General features: G+C 42.5%; 1 protein-coding gene across 1 annotated transcript; it reads right to left on the reverse strand.

Moving 5' to 3' along the window:
- Nucleotides 1-115: 115 nt before the first annotated feature.
- Nucleotides 116-24814, reverse strand: LOC120916431 (phospholipase A2 inhibitor and Ly6/PLAUR domain-containing protein-like). Its single transcript, XM_040327397.1, has 5 exons — nt 24671-24814; nt 11528-11653; nt 8335-8505; nt 5492-5638; nt 116-638 (listed from the first exon to the last, which is right to left on the reverse strand). The coding sequence occupies exons 1-5, from the start codon at nt 24717-24719 to the stop codon at nt 505-507; spliced, it is 627 nt and encodes a 208-aa protein (XP_040183331.1). The 5' UTR covers nt 24720-24814; the 3' UTR covers nt 116-504.
- Between the last annotated feature and the right edge of the window lie 1995 nt (nt 24815-26809).

Genomic DNA, 26809 nt, shown 5'->3' on the forward strand with positions numbered 1-26809 from the left:
GAAAAAAATCCATCGGATTAGATTCCATCAGATATCCGGTCATGTGTACAGGGCTTTAGTGCTCTTAATTGAGACAAGTACACACTATAGAGGGAAATACTTTGTTCATTTTGTATGTCTGAGGTTTACAAGCACTTTAAGGCAGATTAGTAAAGCGTAATAAATGTCCAGCTTGCTGGTTCTGCCGCCCCGCTTGCATTGGTTACTCATTGCTCAACCTGTTGTCTTCTAAGGAATTGCCCAGTGTACCTGGGACTAGAAACCCATGAGCGGGCTACCTACCCTCACAAACATTAGGCCACATAGAGGACTGGGACTTCAAAGACATGGTATCACATGGCCTCAGCACTACTACATTGGTGGTGGGATGTTGCTCCGCAATGCAACCTGCAGCAGACAGAAAACAAGAAGGCGAGAGGAGGCGGTGATCTCCAGCATGCTGGGCAGGATCAATGTAAAGCATATAACTAAATAACTAGACAGCTTTGTTAACTCTGCAATCCATCAAACGTTCTCCTTTTGGGTGCAGGTAAGCTTGGCATCGTCACCAACCTCACATCCGGGCAAATCTTTAAGGTTAATCTTGCATATATTTTCATCGGCACAACCTTGAAATGCATATAATTTATTTGCGTCATCTGCAACAAAGGGAAAAAAAAAGCTAAAAATAAGAAATGTTGTGAAAGGTTTTCACTTTTTACACATATTCCATTAAAAAAATTGTCAGTACTGTATTTTCCGGCGTATAAGACGACCTTTTGGGCTTAAAAACTTGCCTCAAAACCCAGGGGTCGTCTTATACGCCGGTACCAGACCTCGGGCATCCAATTTTCAAAAGCCGGGCCTCCCCCTTGTGGTGTTCCGTGATAGGTGGAACACTTGGTTTCCCAGCAGAGCCTCTGTTCGGTGTTCCGCCTATCACGGATGTCTTCTCATCCTCGGCTTCCGACGAGAGGACCTTCTGTGATAGGCGGAACACAGGCGCCTATCACGAAACAGCATGAGGAGGAGGCGCGGCTTTTGAATAATGGACGCCCGCAGTACAGGACTAAAGGTATGGCACAATGAGGCATTTTGACGGCACAGTGAGGCATGGGGTGGCACAGTGAGGCATGGGATGGCACAGTGAGTCATGGGATGGCACAGTGAGGCATGTGGTGGCACAGTGAGGCATGTGGTGGCACAGTGAGGCATGTGGTGGCACAGTGAGGCATGGGGTGGCAAAGTGAGGCATGGGATGTCACAATGAGGCATGTTGATGGCACAGTGAGGCATGTTGATGGCACAGTGAGGTGTGTAATGGGCACAGTGAGGCATATTGATGTCACAGTGAGGCATGTTGATGGCACAGTGAGGCATGTGATGGGCACAGTGAGGCATGTCATGGGCACAGTGAGGCATGTAATGGGCACAGTGAGATTTGAAAAAGCTGAATAAAGCATGTTCCTGTCAGCGTTTTTTTCCTGTCAGCGGTTGTTCTGCCTACCCCTCAGCTTCCAGACAGACTAGTAGGAAGGGGTCGTCTTATACGGCGAGTATAACACAAAACCAACATTTTTGCTGGAAAGATAGGGGTTCGTCTTATACGCCCAGTCGCCTTATACGCCGGCAAATACAGTAATTTTCCTAGGGCTGTTGTGTACTGGATACAACCTTGTGTTCCAACCATTAGTATTTTTAAACAATTATACTGTATAGCACTACTGTGTTTAGTCACGTTGTACAGAGATCACTACGTTCGTGTTTGTTGGACGACAATTGTGTGGCTTTTGTATGCAAGACAAGTTCCTGGCCAACGCCCTTCGGACAAAAGTCAGATGCTTTGTCTGCGGAAAATCCGATTGTGTGTACCAGCCTTAGTCCGTAGGGTTCAATATTGAGTTGGCCCACCTTTTGCAGCTATAACAGCTTCAACTCTTCTGGGAAGGCCGTCCACAAGGTTTAGGAGTGTGTCTATGGGAATGTTTGGCCATTCTTCCAGAAGCACCTTTGTGAGGTCAGGCACTGATGTTGGACGGGAAGGCCTGGCTCGCAATCTCCACTCTAATTCATCCCAAAGGTGTTCTATCAGGCTGAGGTCAGGCCAGTCAAGTTCTTCCACCTCAAACTCACTCAATTATGTCTATTTAGGCCTTGCTTTGTGTACTGGTGCGCAGTCATGTTAAAACAGGAAGCGACCGTCCCCAAACTGTTCCCAAGTAGTTGGGAGCATCAAAGTGTCCAGAATGTCTTGGTATGTAGACGCCTTAAGAGTTCCCTTCACTAGAACTAAGGGGCCAAGCCCAAGCCCTGAAAAACAACCTCACACCATAATGATTTGGACCAGTGCACAAAGCAAGGACCATAAAGACATGGATGAGCGAGTTTGGGGTAGAGGAACTTGACTGGCCTGACCTCAACACTTTTGGGATGAATTTGGCTTAATTTCCATGGACGTTTTTACAGCCACTTTTTTTTTTGCTTTTTTTACAGCTTAAAAACGCCTGTCCATGTTTTTGTTTTTTTTTGGAGCTGGAGCTCAAAAACGCTGTTGCAACGTTTTTGGGTGTTTTTGAACGTTTTTGAGCCTTTTTAACGTCTGACGTTTTTACAGCTCTAAGGCTGGAGATTCAGAACGCACTGGTCCTGGTTTTTTTTTGCAGCTTAAAAATGGCTCAGCCATCTACAGCTCAAAAACTTCATGGTGGGCATGAGGCCAAAGACTAACATGGAGAGCTGTTTTTAAGCTGCAAAAAAAGCTCAGAAAAGTGGCTGTAAAAACGTCCAAAAACGTCCATGGAAATGAAGCCTTAGGCTTCATTTCCATGGACATTTTTTACAGCCACTTTTTTAGCCTTTTTTACAGCTTAAAAACTCCTTTTTTGAGCGCGTTTTTTGAGCGTTTTTGTTTTTGTCCCAATTCGCACAAAATTAATGTACAGTACCTGTTGCCGAGAATATGTTTCCAGCACGACAGTATCGCGCTGATTCTCGGCGACAGGGTGCCGACATCTCGCACTCGCTGGAATAGACAAAGCACATTCCAGCGAGCGCGTCATAGAAGCGATGGGAGATCCGACTTGGATTCCCGCCAATTCTAGCTGCGGCGTTTGATATGAATCCTGAGAGGGAGAACTCCCACGCCAAATTTTAACTAAAAAACCAACATGGGTTCCCCCCCCCCAGGAGCATACCAGGCCCTTAGGTCTGGTATGGGTTGTAAGGAGACCCCCCTACGCCAAAAAAAAACGACGTGGGGGTCCCCCCACAATCCATACCAGACCCGTATCCAAAGCACGCTACCCGGCCGGCCAGGAAAGGAGTGGGGACGAGCGAGCGCCCCCCCCCCCTCCTGAGACGTACCAGACCACATGCCCTCAACATGGGGGGGTTGGGTGCTCTGGGGCAGGGGGGCGCACTTTGGGGCCCCCCCACCCCAGAGCACCCTGTGCCCATGTTGATAAGGACAGTGGAGATAATAAGAACCGGGGCCGAGATGACAGCGGAGAAGATGGGAGAAGACCCCCGGTGAGCGGAAGAAGACCCCCGGAGAGCGGAGAAGACCCCCGGAGAGCGGAGAAGACCCCCGGAGAGCGGAAGAAGAAGGCCCCCCCTGCTAAAAGAGCTAAAGAAGACAGGAGGCCCCCCCGGAGCTGACTAATAAATTACTTTAAAAACCCTTTGTTGTGTGTTTTTTTTTTCTTTTACACTTTGCCTCCAGGTGAATGGGTAGGGGTACGGTGTACCCCAAATTCATTCACCTAGGGTGGGGGGCCGGTATCTGGGGGCCCCCTTATTAAAGCGGTCTCCCAGATTCTGATAGGCCCCCGCCCGCAGACCCCGACAACCAACGACTAGGGTTGTCGGGAAGAGGCCCTGTCCTTATCAACATGGGGACAGGGTGCTCTTGGGTGGGGGGGCCCCGCAGTGCGTCCCCCTGCCCCAGAGCACCCAACCCCCCATATTGAGGGCATGCGGCCTGGTACGGCGTAGGGGGGTCTCCTTACAACCCATACCAGACCTAAGGGCCTGGTATGCTCCTGGGGGGGGAACCCATGTCGGTTTTTTGTTTAAAATTTGGCGTGGGAGTTCTCCCTCTCAGGATTCATACCAAACGCTGCAGCTAGAATTGGCGGGAATCCAAGTCGGATCACCCGTGGCTTCTATGACGGCATTGTCTCCATCGCGGCAAGCCAGCTCGGCACTGGCTCCCACGATGGGGCTCGTAGGTGGTCAATTTCGGCGAGAAAGGGAGCGAGATTGACACAATATCGAGGTCACCTACTGTACAGTGCATGCAGTTTTGTAGCATGAGTAGCTCTGTAAATATATATATATTTTTTAACCACTTCTACACCGAGGAAGTCATATGACGTCCTCGATTTTGTGCAGTGATATATGAATGATGGGTGCAGATACAGGCATCATTCAGATATCCTTGGGAGATTCTGTGCACGATAAGAACAATCATAGCGGCAGTTCCGCCGCTTGATCGTTCTTATAAGCGGCAGGAGGGGACAACCCTCCCACCGCCATTCGGTGCTTCTCTGGGCTCTCCCGTGCCCTCAGGGGCGCGGAGAATAAATCGACTGGCACCGGCTCATGATGATAGAGATCTCTATGACTGTCGGAGGCTGGGCGCGATGTTATGACGTCACGCCCGGGTAACCGGATGTAAATAGCATGAGATTGGTGCATTTGTTTTCCCAATCTCATGCTTTCCAGCCTGGAGGAGAGATGTGGGGTCTTATTGACCATAAAGAGAACCTGTCACAATATATTCCTATTACAAGGGATGTTTACATTCCTTGTAATAAGAATAAAAGTGATCAAAAAACTTGAAATAAAAAAAAAGTGTAAAATATATTTTTTTATTAAAAAAACAAAATTTCAAATGCCCCTGTCCACAGTAGCTCACGCTCAGAAGCGAACACGCATATAAGTCCCGCCCACATATGTAAAAAAAAAAAAATTGTCGCCTATGGAGATTTTTAAGTACCAAAGTTTGGCGCCATTCCATGAGTGTGCGCAATTTTAAAGCGTGACATGTTAGGTATCTATTTACTCAGCGTAACTTCATCTTTCATATTTTACAAAAAAATTGGGCTAACTTTACTTTTTTTATTTTTTTTAATTCATGAAACCGTTTTTTTCTCCAAAAAAGGCATTTAAAAATTATTGTGCAAATACCGTGCGAGATAAAAAGTCGCAATGACCGACTCTTAATTCCCTAGGGTGTCTGCTAAAAATAAAAATATATAATGTTTGGTGGTTATGACTAATTTTCTAGCAAAAAAAAAATATGATTTTTACATGAAGGAGCGAAGTGCCAGAATTGGCGCGGTATGGAACTGGTTAAATATGCCCCTATAGTGTGTGTGTTTTTTTTTTTGTAGTGTCTATATCTCAGACCAGTAAAAGGGACATTTGAGGAGTAAACGGGGACACAGGGATCTAAAATAGGGACAGTCCCTCCAAATCAGGGGCAGTTGGGAGATATCTACTGTATTACCTGGGCGTTGTACATGGCCTGTGAAGTCCAAGCATATGTTTGCATTGCCGGTACATTTTTTCGGTTCGGCTTTTGGGCACGCTTCCTTCTCCTCCACAAAGCAGGTTGGGCATTCAAGACCATTCTTGGTTGTGTTGTCTGCCGGGACTTCATGTTGCAAAAAAAGTAATTTTAAGAAGGAAGAAAAACATAGTCAACGACCATCAAAAGTAATAAACTGCTCTACTATCTCCATTACACAAACCTATCAGAATCTGTAGTTGCTTTTCAAAGACCATTCATTTCTCAATTACCCCTAAAGACACATTACATCCAAAAGTAATACTTCAGTCCTAAGTAGACCCTCCTGGGTTGTGTCATTTTCCGGCACCTTATTGCTTAAAGGGGTTGTAAAGGTTTGTTTTTTATTTTATAAATAGGTTCCTTTAAGCTAGTGCATTGTTGGTTCACTTACCTTTTCCTCCGATTTCTAAATGTTTTTTTTCTTTGTCTGAATTTCTCACTTCCTGTTCCTCCTCCCCAGCTTGCCCCCATCATCCAAGCCTTTCTGGCTGGGGGGTAGTCAGCCAGAACAGCTTACTGAGGAGGAACAAGAAGTGAGAAATTCAGACAAAGAAAAAAAAACATTTAGGGCCAGATTCTCGTAGATCGGCGTATCTTTGTGCGGGCGTAACGTATCCGATTTACGTTACGCCTCCGCAACTTAGACTGGCAAGTGCTGTATTCTCAAAGCACTTGCTCCGTTAGTTGCGGCGGCGTAGCGTAAATCGGCCGGCGTAAGCCCGCCTAATTCAAATTTGGAACAGGGGGGCGTGTTTTATGTAAAATATCCATGACCCGACGTGATTGACGTTTTTCACGAACGGCGCATGCGCCGTCCGTGTACATATCCCAGTGTGCATTGCTCCAAATACGCCGCAAGGACGTGTGGTTTTGACGTGAACGTAAATGACGTCCAGCCCCATTCACGGACGAGTTACGCAAACGACGTAAAATATGCAAAATTTGACGCGGGAACGACGTCCATACTTAACATTGGTACGCCGCATGTACGCCACCATATAGCAGGAGTAACTTTACGCCAGGAAAAGCCTAACGTAAATGGCATATCTGTACTGCGTCGGCCGGGCGTACGTTCGTGAATTTGCGTATCTAGCTGATTTACATATTTCTAGGCGTAAATCAGTGTACACACCCCTTGCGGCCAGCGTAAATATGCAGTTACGATCCGACGGCGTGAGAGACTTACGCCGGTCGGATCTAATAGGAATCTATGCGTAACTGATTCTATAAATCAGGCGCATAGATACAACGGCACAACTCAGAGATACGACGGCGTATCTGAAGATACGCCGTCGTATCTCCTTTGTGAATCTGGGCCATAGAAGGGAAATCAAAGGAAAAGGTAAGTGAACCAACAATGCAGTAGCTTAACCACTTAAGGACCGCCTCCTGCACATATATGTCGGCAGAATGGCATGGCTGGGCACAAGCACGTACCTGTACGTCCTTATTAAGTGCCCAGCCGTGGGTCGCGACCCGGTCCAAAGCGCCGTGACCGTGGGACCCGCGGACCCGATCGCCACTGGAGTCCCGCGATCGGTCCCCGGAGCTGAAGGACGGGGAGAGCTGTGTGTAAACATAGCTTCCCCGTTCTTCACTGTGGCGCTGTCATTGATCGTGTGTTCCCTGATATAGGAAAGCATGATCAATGACGTCACACCTCCAGCCACACCCCCCTATAGTTAGAAACACATATGAGGTCACACTTAACCCCTCCAGCGCCCCCTAGTGGTTAACTCCCAAACTGCAATTGTCATTTCCACAGTAATCAGTGCATTTTTACAGCATTTTTTGCTGTGAAAATGACAATGGTCCCAAAAATGTGTCAAAATTGTGTCCGCCATAATGTCGCAGTCACGAAAAAAATTGCTGATTCCTGCCATTAGTAGTAAAAAAAAAAATATTAATAAAAATGCAATAAAACTATCCCCTATTTTGTAAACACTATACATTTTGTGCAAACCAATCGATAAACGCTTATTGCATTTTTTTTTTTGCCAAAAATAGGTAGAAGAATACGTATCGGCCTAAACTGAGGGGAATTTTTTTTTTTATATATATTTCTGGGGGATATTTATTATAACAAAAAGGAAAATATATAGATTTTTTTCAAAATTGTTGCTCTATTTTTGTTTATAGCGCAAAAAATAAAAACCGCAGAGGTGATCAAATACCACCAAAAGAAAGCTCTATTTGTGGGGAAAAAAGGATGCCAATTTTGTTTGGGAGCCACATCGCACGATCGTGCATTTGTCAGTTAAAGCGACGCAGTCCCCGCAAAACCTGGCCTGGTCCTTTCGCTGCATTTTGGTCCGGGTCTTAAGTGGTTAAAAGACTCTCAACATCATTTAATCCAAAAAACAGATGACGTCTAGTGGCTGAAAGGAGTCACTGCATTTGGCAGCGTTGGATAGTTGGTGAGTACTGCAGCCAGAGCTGTTTTTTTTTTTACCTATACCTAGGGGGGGGGCATTATTTAAAAAAAAAAGTAATAATCAAACGATTAGTCAATCAAACTTTACTGCTGGCAAGTTACCAAATGGAGCTTGCTGATTGGAGAAAAAAAAAACATCAAAGTATTCCCATCAGCAAGCTGCTGCTACTTCATTCTCCAATCACAGTGTTGACCAATCTTTATTGTTTTGGCTGCAGCAGGAAAATGTAAATGGTCCGAACCTGGCTACATTGTCTGGCAAAGGTGCCGGTGTTAGAAAACGAAATAGAATTATGACTATTTTAGCAGGTAGGGATATATTCACACTTAGAAAAGTCACACTTACTTTGGAGCCCTTTCAAATTACATTCATCTTCAAAGCAGCATTCAGAGTACAGGGAAAACGTCATCTCATTGCAATCTAGTGCTATTGGTTGTTGTTGGCAAACATTCTTGTTAGCGATAGGCATGCATCCTTTTTTGATTGTAACTTTGTTATCAATGCCTGAAGGAGTAACTAAACACAACAAGTTATTTGGAATGTATTAATGCTATATACAGTATTATGGTCATTATTATGGACGAAAAAAAGCAAAAATGATAGACTGTAAATGTGAAATATTGCAAATTAATAGTTTTCATTCCTCTTTTAAGCCAGCAGGTGGAGCTTTAGACAGTTTTTCACATTGTCCAGGCTCCCCCTTTGCGTCTTTCTGTATTTTATAATGTTTAACAACTTTTTATTTAGAATTTTCACAATAAAGTACAGTGTACAAATGTAGTTCTCAGAGTGAACATAAGCTTACTGGCCCGGATTCAGTAACAATTGCGCTTTTTTTACGGAGGCGCAGGGCAACGTTTTTGCCCTGCGCCCCCGCAATTTTTTTTGCGCTGCCCTCGATTCACGGAGAAGAAGCTCCGTAAATTGCGCGGGTGCGCCGGCAAAATGCCCGACGTAAGCACGCGCAATTTAAATGATCCGGTAGGGGGCGGGAATCATTTAAATTAGGCGCGTTCCCGCGCCGATCGTAGAGCGCATGCTCCGTCGGGAAACTTTCCCGACGTGCATTGCGGCAAATGACGTCGCAAGGACGTCATTTGCTTCAAAGTGAACGTGAATGGCATCCAGCGCCATTCACGAATCACTTACGCAAAGTACGTAAATTTCAACTTTTGCGACGCGGGAACGACGGGTATACGTAACATTGGCTGCGCCTGCTAATAGCAGGGGCAGCCTTACGCGAAAACCGCCGTACGGAAACTACGTAAAATGTGTACGCAGGGCTCGCGCAACGTTGTGAATCGGCGTTAGTATGTAATTTGCATACTATACGCTGAGCACAACGGGAACGCCACCTAGCGGCCATCGCAAGAATGCAGCCTAAGATATGTGGGCATAAGAGCCTTATGCCGCGCATATCTTAGGCTGCAGTCGGCGTAACGAGGTTCCTGAATCAGGAGCATTCGTTACGCCGGGGCAAGTAAGCAATTGCGCTGTGTAACTTATGGTTACACAGGCGCAATTGCTTCTTGAATCCAGGCCACTGAGTACATCAGACAATACACAATGGGGTGGATTTACTAAAGGAACAAAGATTGTTCACTCTGCAAGTGCAGTTGCTCCAGAGCTTAGTAAATGAGATGAAGCTTCACTGCAAAGAATATCCAATCATGTGCAAGGAAAATGAGAAAAAAAAACACAGCATTTTTTGCTTGCACGTGATTGGATGATGGATATCAGCAGAGCTCCCCTCATTTGCAAAGTCTATTTGCCTTTAGAAAATCAACCCCGTAGGGTTCAACTAATTTAACTCCAGAGTTGGTCTTTAACCGCTTAAGGACCCCTTCACGCCGATATACATCGGCAGAAGGGCACGGCTGGGAACAAGCAAGTACCTGTACATCGCCTTTCAGAGCCCAGCCGTGGGTCGCGAGCGCGCCGGCGCACTTGCGACCTGGTCCTGTGCTCCGTGACCGTGCCCATGGGACCCGCGGACATGATTACCGCCGTGTCCCACGATCGGGTCACGGAGCTGAAGAACAGGGAGAGGTGAGTGTAAACAAACCGTTCCCCGTTCTTCCAAGTGTTACTGCCACTGATCGTCTATTCCCTGTCATAGGAAACGACGATTAGTGACGTCACACGCCAAGCCCCCCCCCCCCCCCACACACAGTATTAATCACTCGCTAGGAAACACTTAACCCCTTCAGTGCCCCCTACAGGTTAACCCCTGCAAGACAAAGGCATAATGTGCACAGGGCCAATCAGCACTGTCTAGATAGAGGGTCAGGGGTCATGCAGTCTCATAGATCAGTCAGGAGAATAAAAACTCCTCCTACAAGCTTTAACCAGTGCCCCATCATTGGTGTCAGTGGGCCCAATTGTTCGTGTCATTGAGAGGAATTGTGTCCCATCATTGGTGTCATTGGGCCCAATTGTTCGTGACATTGAGAGGAATTGTGTCCCATCATTGGTGTCATTGGGCCCAATCGTTGCTGTCATTGGGAGGAATTGGGACCCCTCATTGATGTCATTGGGCCCCATTGTACGTGTCATTGGGAGGAATTGTTCCCCATCATTGGTGTCATTGGGCCAAATTGTTGGTGTCATTGAGAGGAATTGTGCCCCACCATTGGTGTAATTTGGGCCCCATTGTTGGTGTCATTGGGAGGACTTGGGCCCCAACATTGGTGTCATTAGGCCCCATTGTTGGTGTCACTGGAAGGAATTGTGCCCCATCATTGATGTCTTTAGGCCCCATTGTTGGTGTCATTGGGAGGAACCATGCCCCATCATTGGTGTAACTGTGTCCCATTGTTGGTGTCATTGGGAGGACTTGGGCCCCAACATCGGTGTCATTAGACTCCATTGGTAGTGTCATTGGGAGGAACTGTGCCCCATCATTGGTGTAACTGTGCCCCATTGTTGGTGTCATTGGGAAGAACTGTGCTCGGTCATTGGTGTAACTGGGCCCCATTGTTGGTGTCATTGGGAGGACTTGGGCCCCAACATTGGTGTCATTAGGCACCATTGTTGGTGTCATTGGGAGGAATTGTGCCCCATCATTAGTGTCTTTAGGCCTCATTGTGTATGTCATTGGGAAGAACGGTGCCCCATCATTGGTGTAACTGTGCCCCATTTTTGGTGTCATTGGGAGGACTTTGGCCCCAACTTTGGTGTCTTTGGGAGAAATTGGACCCCAAGGGCTGGATTAAAAGCACGAAGGGTTCATATCTTGCACCAGGGCCGCAGTTTGAAGACCACTGAATAAAATGGAAAGAAATATAAATAAATAAAACAAAAAAAAGGTATTCTGTGTGAATGGGAACGCAAACAAACATATAGCGGGTTTTCTCAAATTAGGCTGCAAAAGTGAAAATACCCTTTAAGGGGCAAAAGTAGAAAAATGTATTTGATACTCCCTTACTGCAACTAGCTTGTCTTACATTTCGGTCAAGGGAACAGGAATGTTCTTGACTCGTACCTGTTTTCGTAATGTACAATTTCCACTATTTTTAGACGTGTCTTTAAAGCTTACCTATCCTGCTGGATTCTCTTTGATTTACACAAAAATCATCTTCATTTGGACACTCCTGCAGATCACCCGGACAGTCATTGTTTCCTTCACCGAGGACTTTGCATGTGTAGCAGCTCTTGGCGCTGCCTAGAAAAGAAAGTCGCTGCGTTTTAGATGATACAAGACATGCCTAGAAATTCACAAAGTAAATATTCAGACTTCAGATCTGCTTGTCAATCCCTATATCCATCTATTATCATCAAGTATATCTATTTCTTGTAATCAAATAATTGTATTTATTCTTTTTTTTAAACAATAGATTTTTATTGAGACTGAGTAAATACTTAAAGCGGAGTTCCAACCACATTTAGCATTTTTTAAATGTATGTCCTTTCATCATGCGTTTTTATAATATAAATCCGGTCACTTACTATTTTACAATCCACCGCCGCTCCGCATAGATATTCAAAAAAGATAGTTTATAAAACTATGTCCACAACGTTGTCATTTTGCTTGTGGGCTGTGTGAAGCCCACAAGCACTTAGGGCCAGATTCACAACCAGCGGGCGCAACGTAACTTTTCCGATTTAAGTTACACCGTCGCAAATTGCCCAAGTTAGTGCCCGATCCACAAAGCACTTACCTGGAAATTTGCGGCGGTGTATCCTAAATCAGTCCGGCGGAAGGCGGGCCAATTCAAATGGGGCGAGTCCCATTTAAATTAGGCGCGCTCCCGCGCCGGACGTACTGCGCATGCTCCCGACACTATTTTCCCGACGTGCTTTGCGCAAAGTTACGCTGCGCCGAGGTTTTGTGAATCGCGACGGGTAAAAAAGAGTTGCGACGGGAAAAATAAAAAAATAAAAAAAAATTTACAGCGACGCGGGAAAGACGGGTATACTTTTACATGGTGTACTAACTTTACACTTTGTAAAAGGTACCCTATCTTTGCGATGGCAAACTAACACTTACGGCGACTTCACGAAGGGAAAAACCTTTGTGGATCTCCGTAAGTGCTAATTTGCATACCCGACGCTGGTTTACGACGAGAAATGCCCCCAGCGGCGGCCGCGGTACTGCATCCTAAGATCCGACAGTGTAAAACTATTACACCTGCCGGATCTTAGGGATATCTATGCGTAACTGATTCTATGAATCAGCCGCATAGATAGAAACAGAGATACGACGGCGTATCAGCAGATACGCCGTCGTAACCCTTTTGTGAATCTGGCCCATACTTCCTGGAAGTCTTGGATGGGGAGTGATAATTGGGTAGCGCACTGCATCCTGGGAAATGATGACACACATTTCCCAGGAGCATTAGAGGAAGATGATGTCAGAATCCTAGGTGATTCCAAAGGCAGATTTCGTGGGACCGCATAGCAACAGGCATTTTCAGATGAGTATAAAATGTTTTTTTTTTTTCTTTTTTAGGTCTAATGAGCACAATAATGAAAAAAAAAATTGGGGGTGAAAACTCCACTTTAACAATACAGATCAACATTGTCATGTTAGTCATTTGTCACTAACTTTGTTACCTTGATTCATAAGATTAATTTTATAAAAATACAGTATTTGATAGCCTGGAAAAAGCCTACCCCAATTGGGTTCAAACTGTAGGCATGGGTAGGCCACCAATTGAGTTATTTAGTTGAATATAGAAAATTATAAAGAAAACTGAAAAAATTATATATATATATATAAAAGAGAGAAAAATATATATATAATTAAATTAACTGAACAAAACTTGCGAAACATATTAATAAAGTCGGTCCAGGACGATATATTATATCTGGGGCAAACAAACATATATATCACTTCAATATACCGTATATACTCGAGTATAAGCCAAGTTTTTCAGTCCATTTTTTTAGGGCTGAAAATACCCCCTCGGCTTATACTCGAGTCAGTGTACCTGAATTCTTGCCAGGCGTCCATTTTCTTAAAACTCGCGGCTTTGTCCTGGTGTTCTGTTCCGTGATGGGCATTTGATACTGTGTTCCGCCAATCACGGAGGTCCCCTCATCTTTGGACAGTTTCGCAGCAGACACTGTGTTCAGTGTTCCGCCAATCGCGGACGTCCTCTTGTTCGAGGAGGAAAGAATGTTCATAATTGGCGGAACACTGAACACAGTGTCTGCTGGGAAACTGAGTCCGAGGATGAGCGGACCTATCACGCAACGGAACGCCAGGAGGAAGCCGCGACTTTTAAAAAATGAACGCCTGTCAAGATTGCAGGTACAGAGAGTGAGGTATGGCACAATGAGACTGCAATGGGCACAGTGAGGTATGGCACAGTGAGACCTCAATGGGCACAGTGAGGTATGGCACAGTGAGACTGCAATGGGCACAGTGAGGTATGGCACAGTAAGACCTCAATAGGCACAGTGAGGTATGGCACAGTAAGACTGCAATGGGCACAGTGAGGTATGGCACAGTGAGGTTGCAATGGACACAGTAAGGTATGGCACAGTGAGACTGCAATGGGCACAGTGAGGTATGGCACAGTGAGGTTGCAATTGGCACAGTGAGGTGTGCAATTGGGCATTGTTGACCCCATTGTGTGCATAGTCTGTTGCATTAAGGTGTGCACCTGAAAGCTCAAAAAGACGGTACTGAGCTCTCATTCAAAAAGGAAAGGGGCCGATAAATGACATTACACTTCCCCCCACTCATCCTGAAATATCATCTATGTGTTCCCACTGCAGTAGCCAGTGGAAGAGGAGGGAAGCCAGCCATGCTGTGGGAGGGGACACCGGGCAGCAGGGAGAATCTGCTCTGTAGGGAGTGATTAGGGTGTGCCTAGGCACACCTGGCACACCTTGCGCACGCCTATGGTTGACCCTCTTTTGCGTTTACAGTAGCTGCTGCATTTCTCACCCTCGGCTTATACTCGAGTCAATACGTTTTCCCATTTTTTGTGGTAAAATTAGGTCCTCGTCTTATATTCGGGTCGGCTTATACTCGAGTATATACGGTACTTCTAACTTGTCAATAGATTATATAAGTATTTGGATGCTCTGGGATGGGAGATCCAAGCAATCCATTTCTTTCTTAATGTAATGGTGGAATCATTTTTGTAAGCCAGCATTAATTCGTATTGAGCCTGTGTATTGATCCTGGCTATAACTGTCGATAAGTTGGGTGCGTCCCTGGATTTCCATAGGCTGGTTATAGTGAGTCTTGCTGCTATTAGTGTGTGGAATACAATTATTCTAACTTCTTTAGGATATATACCCAAATTAATACCTAATAAAGCTGTGGCAGGGTTTGATCATTTATATGGGGTCAAGTGCCACCTATTCAGTATTTTTTGTGCATTGTCCCTGTGCTCAATACATGCTGATGACATACTAGATATATGAATGGCTTTTTTCCATATAAATGGCTTTTTGATCCCAGGTAAATTCTTGTTCTAGATCTTTCTCCCATTAAATCATGTGTGTGTGTGTGTGTTTTTATTGTCAAATGGGTGAGTAGATAGTAAATCATAAAAGAGAGAAATTCCTTTTATTGATTGTTGATTTTGGCGAGTGAAAAATTGCCATATAATTAAGGGGAACTCTTTTAAGCCCTGTACACACGATCGGATATCTGATGGAATCTAATCCAATGGATTGTTTTTGTCGTATATCTAATGAAGCTGACTTTCATCAGTCTTGCCTACACACCATCATTCAAAAATCCGACCGTGTCCAACGCAGTGACGTAAAACACAACAACATGCTGAGAAAAATGAAGTTCAATGCTTCCGAGTATGCGTCGACTTGATTCTGAGCATGCATGGATTTTTGACCGATGAACTTCTACATAGACGATCGTTTTTTTCTATCGTTTTTTTTTATCCATAGGAACATTTTAAAACATGTTCTATTTTTTTTCACCGATGGAAAACAAACCGATGGGGCCCACACACGATTGGTTTCTCCAATGAAAACGGTCCATCTGTTTTCATCAGACCAACCGATCGTGTGTACAGGGCTTTAGTCTGGTATATTTCTTCAGTTTGTTTAGAGTGATTTCTTTATATTGCAAGAGTACATTTACATAAAGATGATAGCCTTCCTTGACCCAATCATCAACAGTTCATTCCTCCTAAAGATTTTCTGGTAGTTAAAATGGAAAATGCCACTCTGGGTTTTAATTGTATTTATTCTAATAAAAATCTATCTATCTATCTATCTATCTATATATCTATCTATCTATCTATCTATCTATCTATCTATCTATCTATCTATCTATCTATCTATCTATCTATCTATCTATCTATCTATCTATCCCCAGGGTACTGCACAGTATCTAGGAGATCCTTTTATTATCAAAGGGGGCTTTCCATTCCAATAAGCCTCCCACCCAGTGCCGGGACAATGTCATCTAGTGCTCATGGCGAAGATGACAAAGTGCGCCCCCTCCCCCTCCCAAGTAAAGTATGCACATCATGTCTCAGCAAACCTCCTCCTATCCACAAAATAATCCAGCACTAATTTACACACACCCCCCCCCCCCCCAAAGCAAAAACTAAATATCTCTCTGCAAGCCCCCAATATCTCCCCAAATAAAAATGCAAACATTCCCTTCACTCCCAATTCAAATCCCCCCAATTCTACCCTCCTAGAACAATCCCCCCCCCCAAAAAAAAACTCCTACGAAAATGCCCTCCCATCCAAATTTCCCCATCTAGCACAAATTCCACCGCCCCCTTTCTAACACAAATTCTATCCCCTCCCCAAATTACCCCCCTACTACAACAAAGTGCCTTGTCACCACAAAACCAGCCCCTCACCATTGTGCCCCCGGTAAAAAAGGTGTTTTGCCGGAGTTGGGGGGTCCCTGAAATGGAAAAGTGCTCTATGAATTAAGGAGGCAGATCTTTCATTTACCCACCCCTCCTCCATTCATAGAATAATAGCATGCTGTCCCCTGTACTAATTACTGAATTACATATTTTTTTACCTAAATGTATGCTGTAAATTATATATATATATATATATATATATATATATATATATATATTGTGTGTGTGTATATATATATATATATATATATATATATATATATATATATATATATATATATATATATAATCTATCTATCTATTTAAATCTCTATCCCCAGTATCCTATCCTCTATATATATACACACAGTATATATATATATATATATATATATATATATATATATATATATATACTGTATATATTATACTGTGTGTATATATAGAGGGTAGGCTACTTAGAGATAAATACTTAGATAGATGATATATTTGTATTGGAGTGGAGTAACTTTGCAGCAATTTTACAAGGTGGCATGAATGAATTCCAGACATATCATATTATACAGCAATAGTATAAATATATATATATATATATATATATATGTGTATATATATATATATATATATATATATATATATATATATATATATATATATATATATATATATATATATATTATAATGTGTATATATATATTGATATAAATATAGATCTATAGAGATATAGATATATCTATATCTCTATAGGTATATATCTATATCAATATATATATATATATGTTTATACTATTGCTGTATAATATGACATGTCTGGAATTAATTCATGCCACCTTGTAAAGTTACTGCAAAGTTACTCCACTCCAATACAAATAAAAATAAGGGGGCGTGGTCTAGCCGGGACTGAAGATGGTTGCCTAGTCTGAGAGCTCCCGCTGCTGCGGACCTAAATTGGCTGATCAGGACGCCGGTAAGCCGTTGTTACTATCCAACGACCCACACCGGAGATCAGTATACACCCGGGTATATTTAGTGCAAGTTGCGACTAAGACTAAAGGACATTGACAAAGATACAGCCCCTTGTAATTTTGCACCGGAGAGACATAGGCGGTCATGATGGAAAACCTGCCGAGCTCGCAGCATCCGCAAATTACACCCGACGGTGCTTTGCCCTTTAACTATGACCACAATGTCGGGACATCCAATGATTTGGCACAACGACCCAGTTTGGGGGACCTCCACTTGGTTGCGACAGACATAAAAACTACATTGGCAGCCGCCATAGCTGAGCTAACTATAGAGGTACGCGCAGTTACAGCGCGAGTGGTAGAAGTGGAAAAAACAACTGCGCAACACAGCGCTGTGATACGTCATGTGAATCGTAAGGTGGACTCCCATACACTCCACCTAAGAGATTTGCATCGCCAAGTGGAAGATTTGGAGAACCGAAGCCGTCGCCATAATTTACGGATTCGGGGTCTTCCAGAAAATGATAATCTTACATCAGTCATCACTGGACTATTCAATAATCTTTTGGGTCGTCCCGCGGCATCAGCAATTAAAATGGAGCGCTTACACAGAGCCCTTAAACCAAAAGGCAGAGCCACTGACCCGCCAAGGGATGTTATCTGTTGCCTGTGCGATTTTCAACTTAAAGAGGAAATTTTGAGAAACGCCAAGCTGCGATCAAAGTGCGTGTATGAGGGGATGCTAATCCAAATTTACCAGGATTTATCATACATTACACTCCAACATAGGAGAGACCTGAGACCTCTACTGGAAGCACTACGCAGCAAAAATATAATCTATCGGTGGAAGTTCCCATTCGGACTGTTAGCCACCTATCAGGGTCAATCGGCTCTCTTGAGGGTACCTGAGGATTTGCACCCCTTCTGCTGCGCAATGGATATCCCTTATATGGATGTTCCGGATTGGTACGCAGATTTCAGATTTCGTTCTAGCAGGAAGGAAAATGCGCATGATGATATGATGGATGTAGCACCGTCCAGGTCCAGACGACGTCGCTCATTGTCAACGGAGAAATTACCCTTATCTTCTAGAGATCAACACGCCGACCTCCAATCTCCCAGCTCGGCACGCAATAGAAAATCTAGGAGAGAATACTGAAGATCTTCCTCTTGCAAGCTGCCTTTTGTGATTTGACTATCTATCCTTTTTTTTTTTTTTTATCATTAGTACATACTGCTATATTTAATGTTTGTATGTTCGGTATTAGTCTGAGTAGATGTCCAAACACTGGCGCAATCTTAGTTCATGTTATATTGTTATTCTATTTTTGCACTTTGGCTGATAGATGCTCCTGTCGGTGAATCAATATCCAGCAGGAAAAAAATTCCCATTTGAATGCTTCATGCAGGGGATCTTGCACTGAATGTATTTAATGTGGTTTGAAGGGTACTGTTTTGTTGGCTATATCACAAAAGTTACATAGCCTATTATTTCCCTTCATATTTGTATTATTTTTTCTTTTTATTTGAGTGTATAAGATTGCAATACAATTCACTTTGTAGATGCTGTTGCCACTTGACTAATTTTCACGTGTTTCTTTTTTTTTGTTGACAGAAAAGTATCCACTCTATTTAAAAGAAAAAATAACATGTATTGGTTACTCTTCTAATATGTTGTTGTATTGCAGATTTTTGCTACTTTGTTACACACCGAAACACTGTTATGCCCTCTGGTTAAATATTTAGGTTAATGGATATTTATCTATTCCCGTCTCGATCTCCTTCTACTAACACATACATTGCTATGCAGGTCTGTAGTGGTGGGCAGTCTGACGATCCTATGCTCTATCTTGGTTCAGTTTCATTCCAACCCCCACAGAGTAGAGCTCTCTATCCTAACCCTATCTGGGTCAGTGACAAGAAGAGTCTGCTTTATTCCTTACCGATTTTACCGCTCTAAAGGGTGGTCTTTTTTCAATTGTCTATAGTTTTGACGCATTTATATCCCCATAATACTTGTGTTTTAACTATCAATTGACTTGATTTGATATACGTCTTCAAACTCTTTTTTTTCTCTTTTTTTTATTTTATTTATTATCTTCTTTATATTTCTTTTCTATTCAATAAATTGTCTTGATCTCACCCCCGCTGTTATTCTTATCCCTCACATACCCTTCCCATTTGATGCGATGACTCATTCAGTTGCAAGCTCGTCAAATCAACTAAGCAAGGTTAAATTCTATTCCTTAAATGTAAAAGGCCTCAATGTGCCTGAAAAGAGGTCTAAATTATCTTTAATACTTACTAGATCTAAGGCTGACATCATATTACTTCAGGAGACCCATTTTAAGACGGATAACGTTCCGATATTTAAAGACAAAAGATTCCCTCATATTTATAATGCTACCAACCCTGGCTCTAAAACAGGAGGAGTCTCTATTTTGGTTTCTAAATATTGTCCTTTTAAGTTGATAGACTCCAAAATTGATAGCGAAGGGAGATATTTGTTTCTCAAGGGCTCTCTTTTTAATGTACCTGTCACAATTGCTAATTTGTATGCACCTAACAAATCGCATGCTCCATTCTTTGTACATACGTTGGAAACTCTTGAATCTTTTGCGACTGGCATGCTCATTGTTGGGGGGGATTTTAATCTAGCCCTCAACCCTCTACTGGACACATCGTCTGGATCTTCCAAAATTTCGTACAAAGCTCTCAGAACAATTAAAAATTCCCTTCACAAATTGTCACTACATGATGCGTGGCGAACTTTACACCCTAATAGTAAAGATTTTACATTTTATTCAACTCCCCACGATACATATTCACGGTTGGATTATCTATTGATATCTCAAAATGGCTTAGATACTCTCATAGATGCCACTGTAGAACCTATGGTTATTTCAGATCACAATCCAATAGCTATGTCTTTATCATTCAAGGAAAAACCTTTATTACCTCCTATATGGAAACTTGATAATTCCCTGCTCAACGACACCAGTAATGTCGAATCACTGAAAACTAAACTTACACATTATTTTGAAGATAATAATTCAACAGACGTTCATCCTTTAAACATTTGGTTAGCACACAAATGCGTACTCAGGGGGGAATTAATTTCCTTAGCTTCTAGAAGAAATAAGTTGAGACAGATGTGCATTAAAGATCTCACAGACCGAATTAATTGTTTGGAAAAAAAACATAAACAATCATTAGCAAAGGAGACTCTTTCAGAACTTATTAAGGCCAGGGAAGAACTTCTTTTGCTGCTAGAAAAAAAAATCAAACGCAACTTAACCACTTGCTTACTGGGCACATAAACCCCCTTCGTTCCCAGGCGAAATCTCAGCGTCCGGCACTGCGTCGCTTTAACTGACAATTGCGCGGTCGTGCGACGTGGCTCCCAAACAAAATTGGCGTCCTTTTTTCCCCACAAATAGAGCTTTCTTTTGGTGGTATTTGATCACCTCTGCGGTTTTTATTTTTTGCGCTATAAACAAAAAAAGAGCAACAATTTAAAAAAAATATATATTTTTTTTACTTGTTGCTATAATAAATATCCCAATTTTTTTTTAAAAAACAATTTTTTTTCTCAGTTAAGGCCGATACGTATTTTTCTACGTATTTTTGTAAAAAAAAAAAAAAATCACAATAAGCGACTGGTTTGCGCAAAAGTTATAGCGCCTACAAAATGGGGAACAGAATTATGATTTTTTTTATTATTTTTTTTTTTACTAGTAATGGCGGCGATCTGCGATTTTTATTGGGACTGGGATATTGCGGCGGACGTATCGGACACTTTTGACACAAATTTGGCGCCATTCACATTTATACGGCGATCAGTGATATAAAAATGCACTAATTACTGTATAAATGTGACTGGCAGTGAAGGGGTTAACACTAGGGGGTGAGGAAGGGGTTAACTGTGTAGCCTGGGTGTGTTATAACTGTGTGGGGGGAGGGGGGTGACTGGGGGAGGGGACCGATGCTGTGTCCCTATGTACAAGAGACACAGATCGGTCTCCTCTCCTCTCACAGCACGTGGAGCTCTGTGTTTACACACAGAGCTCCACGTTCCTGCTGTCACCTACCGTGTCACCGACGATCGCGTGTACCCGGCGGACATCGCGGCCGCCAGGTACACGCATCGGGTCCTCGGCGATGCGTCGGGACAGTTTTTACCCGCCGCGCGCCACCCAGTGGCGCGCGCGGGTAATGCACATAAAGGCCGTTTTTAAACGGCCACTTGGCACTTGAGAGCCGCGCTGCGGACGTATTTCGTCTATAGCGCGGATCTCAAGTGGTTAAATCTATCAAGAAAAGTCTTTTATGAATTTGGCAACAAAATCAGTAGACTTTTAGCTAACACTATTAATTCAGAAAAATCGAAGACAAATAATAACATATACTCCATATCTGATTCTGCTGGGAGATCATACAGCAATTCCAATGATATTGCGAACCAATTCCAGAATTTTTACTCCCATTTATATAACTTACCCACTATAATTCCTCCTAGGGATTCGCTTGATAGAAAAAATCTCATCTCTGATTTTCTGAAAACATATAGTCCTAAACCTATAGATTTGACAGTAGCTAAAAATCTGGAGAAACCTATAGATTTAACCGAGGCCTTACTAGCTCTTAAACAACTGAATACAGGCAAATGCCCAGGACCTGATGGGTTTACGGTGAACTATTATAAAACTTTCCCGGAAATTATTATCCCAAATTTTTTACAGGCTTTCAACTCTATTCCTGCTCCCCCAGATATTGCCAAAAATTTATTAGAAGCACATATAGCGGTAATTCCTAAACCTGATAAAGATATAACGATGGTATCCAACTACAGACCTATCTCGCTCCTAAATGTAGATATTAAATTGTACGCTAAAATTATTGCTAATCGCTTACTGCCCTTACTGCCCAATCTTGTTGCCCTAGATCAGGTTGGGTTTATTCCAGGTAGAGAGGCGAGAGACAATACCACAAAAGCGATCCTTATTCAAAATTGGCTCCAGAACAATAATTCACCGGGATTTTTATTATCCCTCGACGCAGAGAAAGCCTTTCGACAGGGTAGCCTGGGATTATATGCATGAAGCATTAAAAGCTATAGGACTACAAGACAGACTACTTCAATTCATTCAATTATTATATTCATCTCCCACGGCTAAGGTCAAAGTTAACGGCGGACTGTCGGAGGCTTTCTCTGTGTCGAATGGAACGAGACAGGGATGCCCACTTTCCCCAATAATTTTTGTGCTCATATTGGAACCTTTTTTGTGTAAACTCAGAATGAACAGGGATGTCATGGGTATCACTATAAATGATAAAACGTATAAATTAGCTGCATTTGCTGATGACATCCTATTATTCCTATCTAGTCCCATCACTACTATTCCCAATTTATTAAAAGACCTTTCCCTGTTCTATAACATCTCTAATATGAAAATTAATTTCGCCAAATCTAAGGCTCTGAATATTTCTCTACCCGGATCTGTAGTATCACTTTGCCAACAAAACTTTCCTTTTAGTTGGGAAAAGGAATGCCTGACTTACCTAGGGGTTAATTTGACACCTAACGTGAAAGACTTGTTTGACAAGAATTTTATACCACTACTTGCCACAGTCAAAGCTGATTTACTCAAGTGGGGCTCGAATTTCTTCTCATGGTTTGGGAGGGCGGATATTATTAAAATGAACGTTCTCCCGAGATTTTTATACCTGCTACAAACTATACCAACCAGAGTTCCATGCACATTTTTTAGGAACTTCAAGCGAATGTGCCTGAAATTCATTTGGAACATGAGACAACCTAGAATTAAAGGGGATAAACTCATCGTCCCCAAACTTTTGGGGGGAATAGGCTTGCCGGATTTACAAAAATACTATTGGGCATGTCATCTGACCCGTATTGCAGACTGGCATCTGCATGCTCATGTTAAAGATTGGGTTAACCTGGAGGAATCCTCTTACACGCAACTTATCCCCCTAACACACATGCCTTGGATTCATCCCAGTAAAATCCCTAAAAAAGTTAACTCCCATTTAATCACTGGAAACACATTACGCATTTTTAAATCTCTTTGTAAAAAATATGAAGTTTCATCAGTATATGGTCCCATGACTCCTTTGCTTCACAACCCAGAAATACATTTGGGAGGGTATTATATAAAGCCTACTGGCCCGTGTTTGACTGACACATTGAGAATCAACACGCTTTTTATACAAGGTGCCACTGTATCATATGAGTCCTTCCATGCAGATCACCCGGACGATAATATCTCCCAACATGATTTTGAGATTATTTGTCAATTTGCGAATAAGCTACACCCTTGCTACAACTGGCACAGACTGAAAACCCCATTCGAAATTCTATGTCTGAAAAAATCTCCCCAAAAACATTTGATCTCTACACTACATTCTTTATTCTACTCAGGATTTGATTTGAAAACTGATCTATCTAATCTAAAATGGGAGGAAGAATTAAATATATCTCTTTCTTCGGAACAGTGGGAAACAGTGTTCCGCAGAATACACAAGGGCTCTTTGAACGTACTTACCCAAGAAAACGGATACAAGTTGTATTCGCGATGGTACAGGACTCCCCATATCATTAATAAATTTAGTCCAAATGTATCCCCCTTGTGTTGGAGATGTAATTCAGAGGTAGGTACACTACTCCATATATGGTGGGATTGTAAAAACATCAAACCATTTTGGGAACAAGTCCATGATATGATATATAAAATCACTACATATGCTCCAGATTTTAACGCTCAACAGTACTTGCTGCATCATTCTACCTTGCCCAATTCAGTTTACAAAGACTCAATAATCTTACACCTAATAAATGCAGCTAAACTCTGCATTCCCGCTAAATGGCTTCAACCTTCTCCCCCATCTATTTCTGACTGGTTGAGGAAAACCCAACACAGCAAATATGGAAGATTTGATCAGTCAATCTTCGGATTCCTCCGGAAAGTTTTACAAGAAATGGGCATGCTGGTTGCAATTTATAGACTCTGGTGAATTTAAAAATTTATTAGACAATTGATATTGTTGTTCTGTTACATGAATCTCTTTATATTAGTTAAATTTCTTATAGGAATATGACAATCGAATATATTGATCTGTACACACTAAGTTTTTTCTTCTGTACTCTTTGGTCATCGCCCCTCTTGACATGGATGAACATTGCATTTTCTCCCCTTTCTCCCAATCCCCCGCTTTACCCTCATTGTTTAGAGTGTGAGATTACACTGTTGTTATGCCTCCCCCGTATAGTATATACAACGTTCTTCCTCATTGTTTGTACAATGTGTCTTTTCTTTGTTGAGAATACGATGCTATAATATGTTACGTTAATCTGTACTTTAAAAATAAAAAATAAAAAATAAACTTTACTCAGTCATTTCTTACCCGTAGCAATCACGCCACTGAAGATTAAGAAGGCAAGGATGCAATTCATGATTATGGAAACTGGAATTCAGTTTTGTAGGTTGTTGAGTTGGTAGACAAGTCTGCTCGCTCCTGTGTAATGGGTATCCATGGGATTGATATTTATATTATTCGGAGTGCCCTGTTATGCCAAAATTTTAACAATTTTTGGCAAAAGCCATAGTCTCTTATTTAACAATTGCAAGAACGTTTTATTTAATTAGCCAGGGACGTGCAAAGTTTGAACACCTGTGAGGAAGTTGAAAGCATTGTAAACTTCTGAAGGAGACAGATAGTCTCCCCGAGTTATGTTTGTACTTTGCCCGAGGCAACTGGATCATCAAGTGTTCTGGAGATGTCATACTGGAGAAGGTCTTCAGAACTGGATAATATTAATAATCTATGCGATAATATAGGTGGGGTCTCTGTGTCACCAATGGTGGACATGGGCTTCCTTAAAGTAGAATCAACCCCAATCACTATAATCCCATGAAAACACAATTACAAAAGTTGTTTTCAATCTTTTTAAATCTGAAGTTTTTATAAAAAAATAACTGGTGATCCAACTATGAAGGTTTTTGATCAGGTACTTCCTGTTATGGGGGGTCAGCTGTATCCCACTTGGGCTCCTACATTGTCACCTTGTCAGGTGTGCTCCTGCCTATATACGGTAGAGTAGCACATTGGGGGTCGATTTGCTAAGGGCAAAAATAACTGTCCCCTTTTACTTTGCAAGATAATTTTCCCCAGAGATTAATTAATGAGGTAAGGCTCCACTAACTATTATAGAAAAAACACATATAGGAGAGAAGCTGCACACCCCGAAGCATAACAATGTGATATGGGAAAGTTACCCAAGGTTTTTTTAGCAACATATTAACAGCTGAAAAATGGAAATGGAAGGAATGAAACCAAGAATTTGGCGCACTTAATACACCTTCACTTTATATGGGCAATACACACCAGATAACACTCATAGATGCACATATTTCCATGCAAGACCTTCTTCCAAGAATATAAAGATACATACAATTTTTAATTAAATGCATGCATGCTGCATTTTTTAACGTCGTTTTAAACAATGTCGTTTTTCGGGTTGTAAAAAGTGATCGTGTGTGGGCTAAAACGACGTAAAAAACTTGCGCATGCTCAGAAGCAATTTATGAGACGGGAGCGCTTGTTTTAGTAAAACTAGCGTTTATAATGGAGTAAGCTCATTCATCACGCTGTAAAAGACAGAAAAGCGCGAATCGTCTTTTACTAACACGGAATCAGCTAAAGCAGCACCAAGGCGAATGGAACTTCCCCTTTAAAGTGCCGTCGTACGTGTTGTACGTCACCGCGCTTTGCTAGGCAACATCAATTTAATGATGAAGTTGGGGATACTTCGTTTTTTTCGACATGCTGAAAAACTAAGTTTTTTTCATGCTGAAAAATGATCGTGTGTATGCGGCATTACAGTCTGACTGGCATTGTGTTAATCTGTCAATGGTGTGATATCTGATTGTAACTTGACATATTGGGGTTGATTTATTAAAACTGGTGAGTGCAAAATCTGGTGCAGTTGTGCATGATAACCAATCAGCTTCCAACTTCATCTTGTTCAATTAAGCTTTGGCAAAAAAAATCGGGAAGCTGATTGGTTTGTAGGCAGAGCTGCATCAGATTTTTCTCTCTCCAGTTTTAGAAAATCAACCTTATTGCCTCTACCTGGGATTATGCTGGAGGTGCCGTCTCTCTTCTGCCTCAGGGGGTATCCAAAAAGTGTGGCTCTTTGCAAGCCCCTTTGGGCTGAACTCCTTCCTTTGGAGGGGCGGGGATGGGCCGTGGGGCTTTCGGGACAACTCAACAGTTTTTTATATGTCTGGTTGCGGGATCATTCTTTCTATTTCCATTTTTTAGCAGTAAATATGTTACTTACAGGTTATTCCGCCTATTGCAGTTCTCGGGTTCCTCCGCATGAGTTTCCAGAGTCTTGATCTTCATCTGTAGTGTGCGGAGGGAGGCAGTATGGTCTTGCAGAGTGTCCTCTGCATCCCCCACGTGGCGCTCTGCCTCTGTGAGACGGGAACGGAAACAGTCCATTTTCGATGAATCAGACTAAGGCGGAAAAATCTCTGC

Source organism: Rana temporaria, chromosome 10 (genome assembly GCF_905171775.1).
Source record: "Rana temporaria chromosome 10, aRanTem1.1, whole genome shotgun sequence".
NCBI classification, from domain to species: Eukaryota; Metazoa; Chordata; class Amphibia; order Anura; family Ranidae; genus Rana; species Rana temporaria.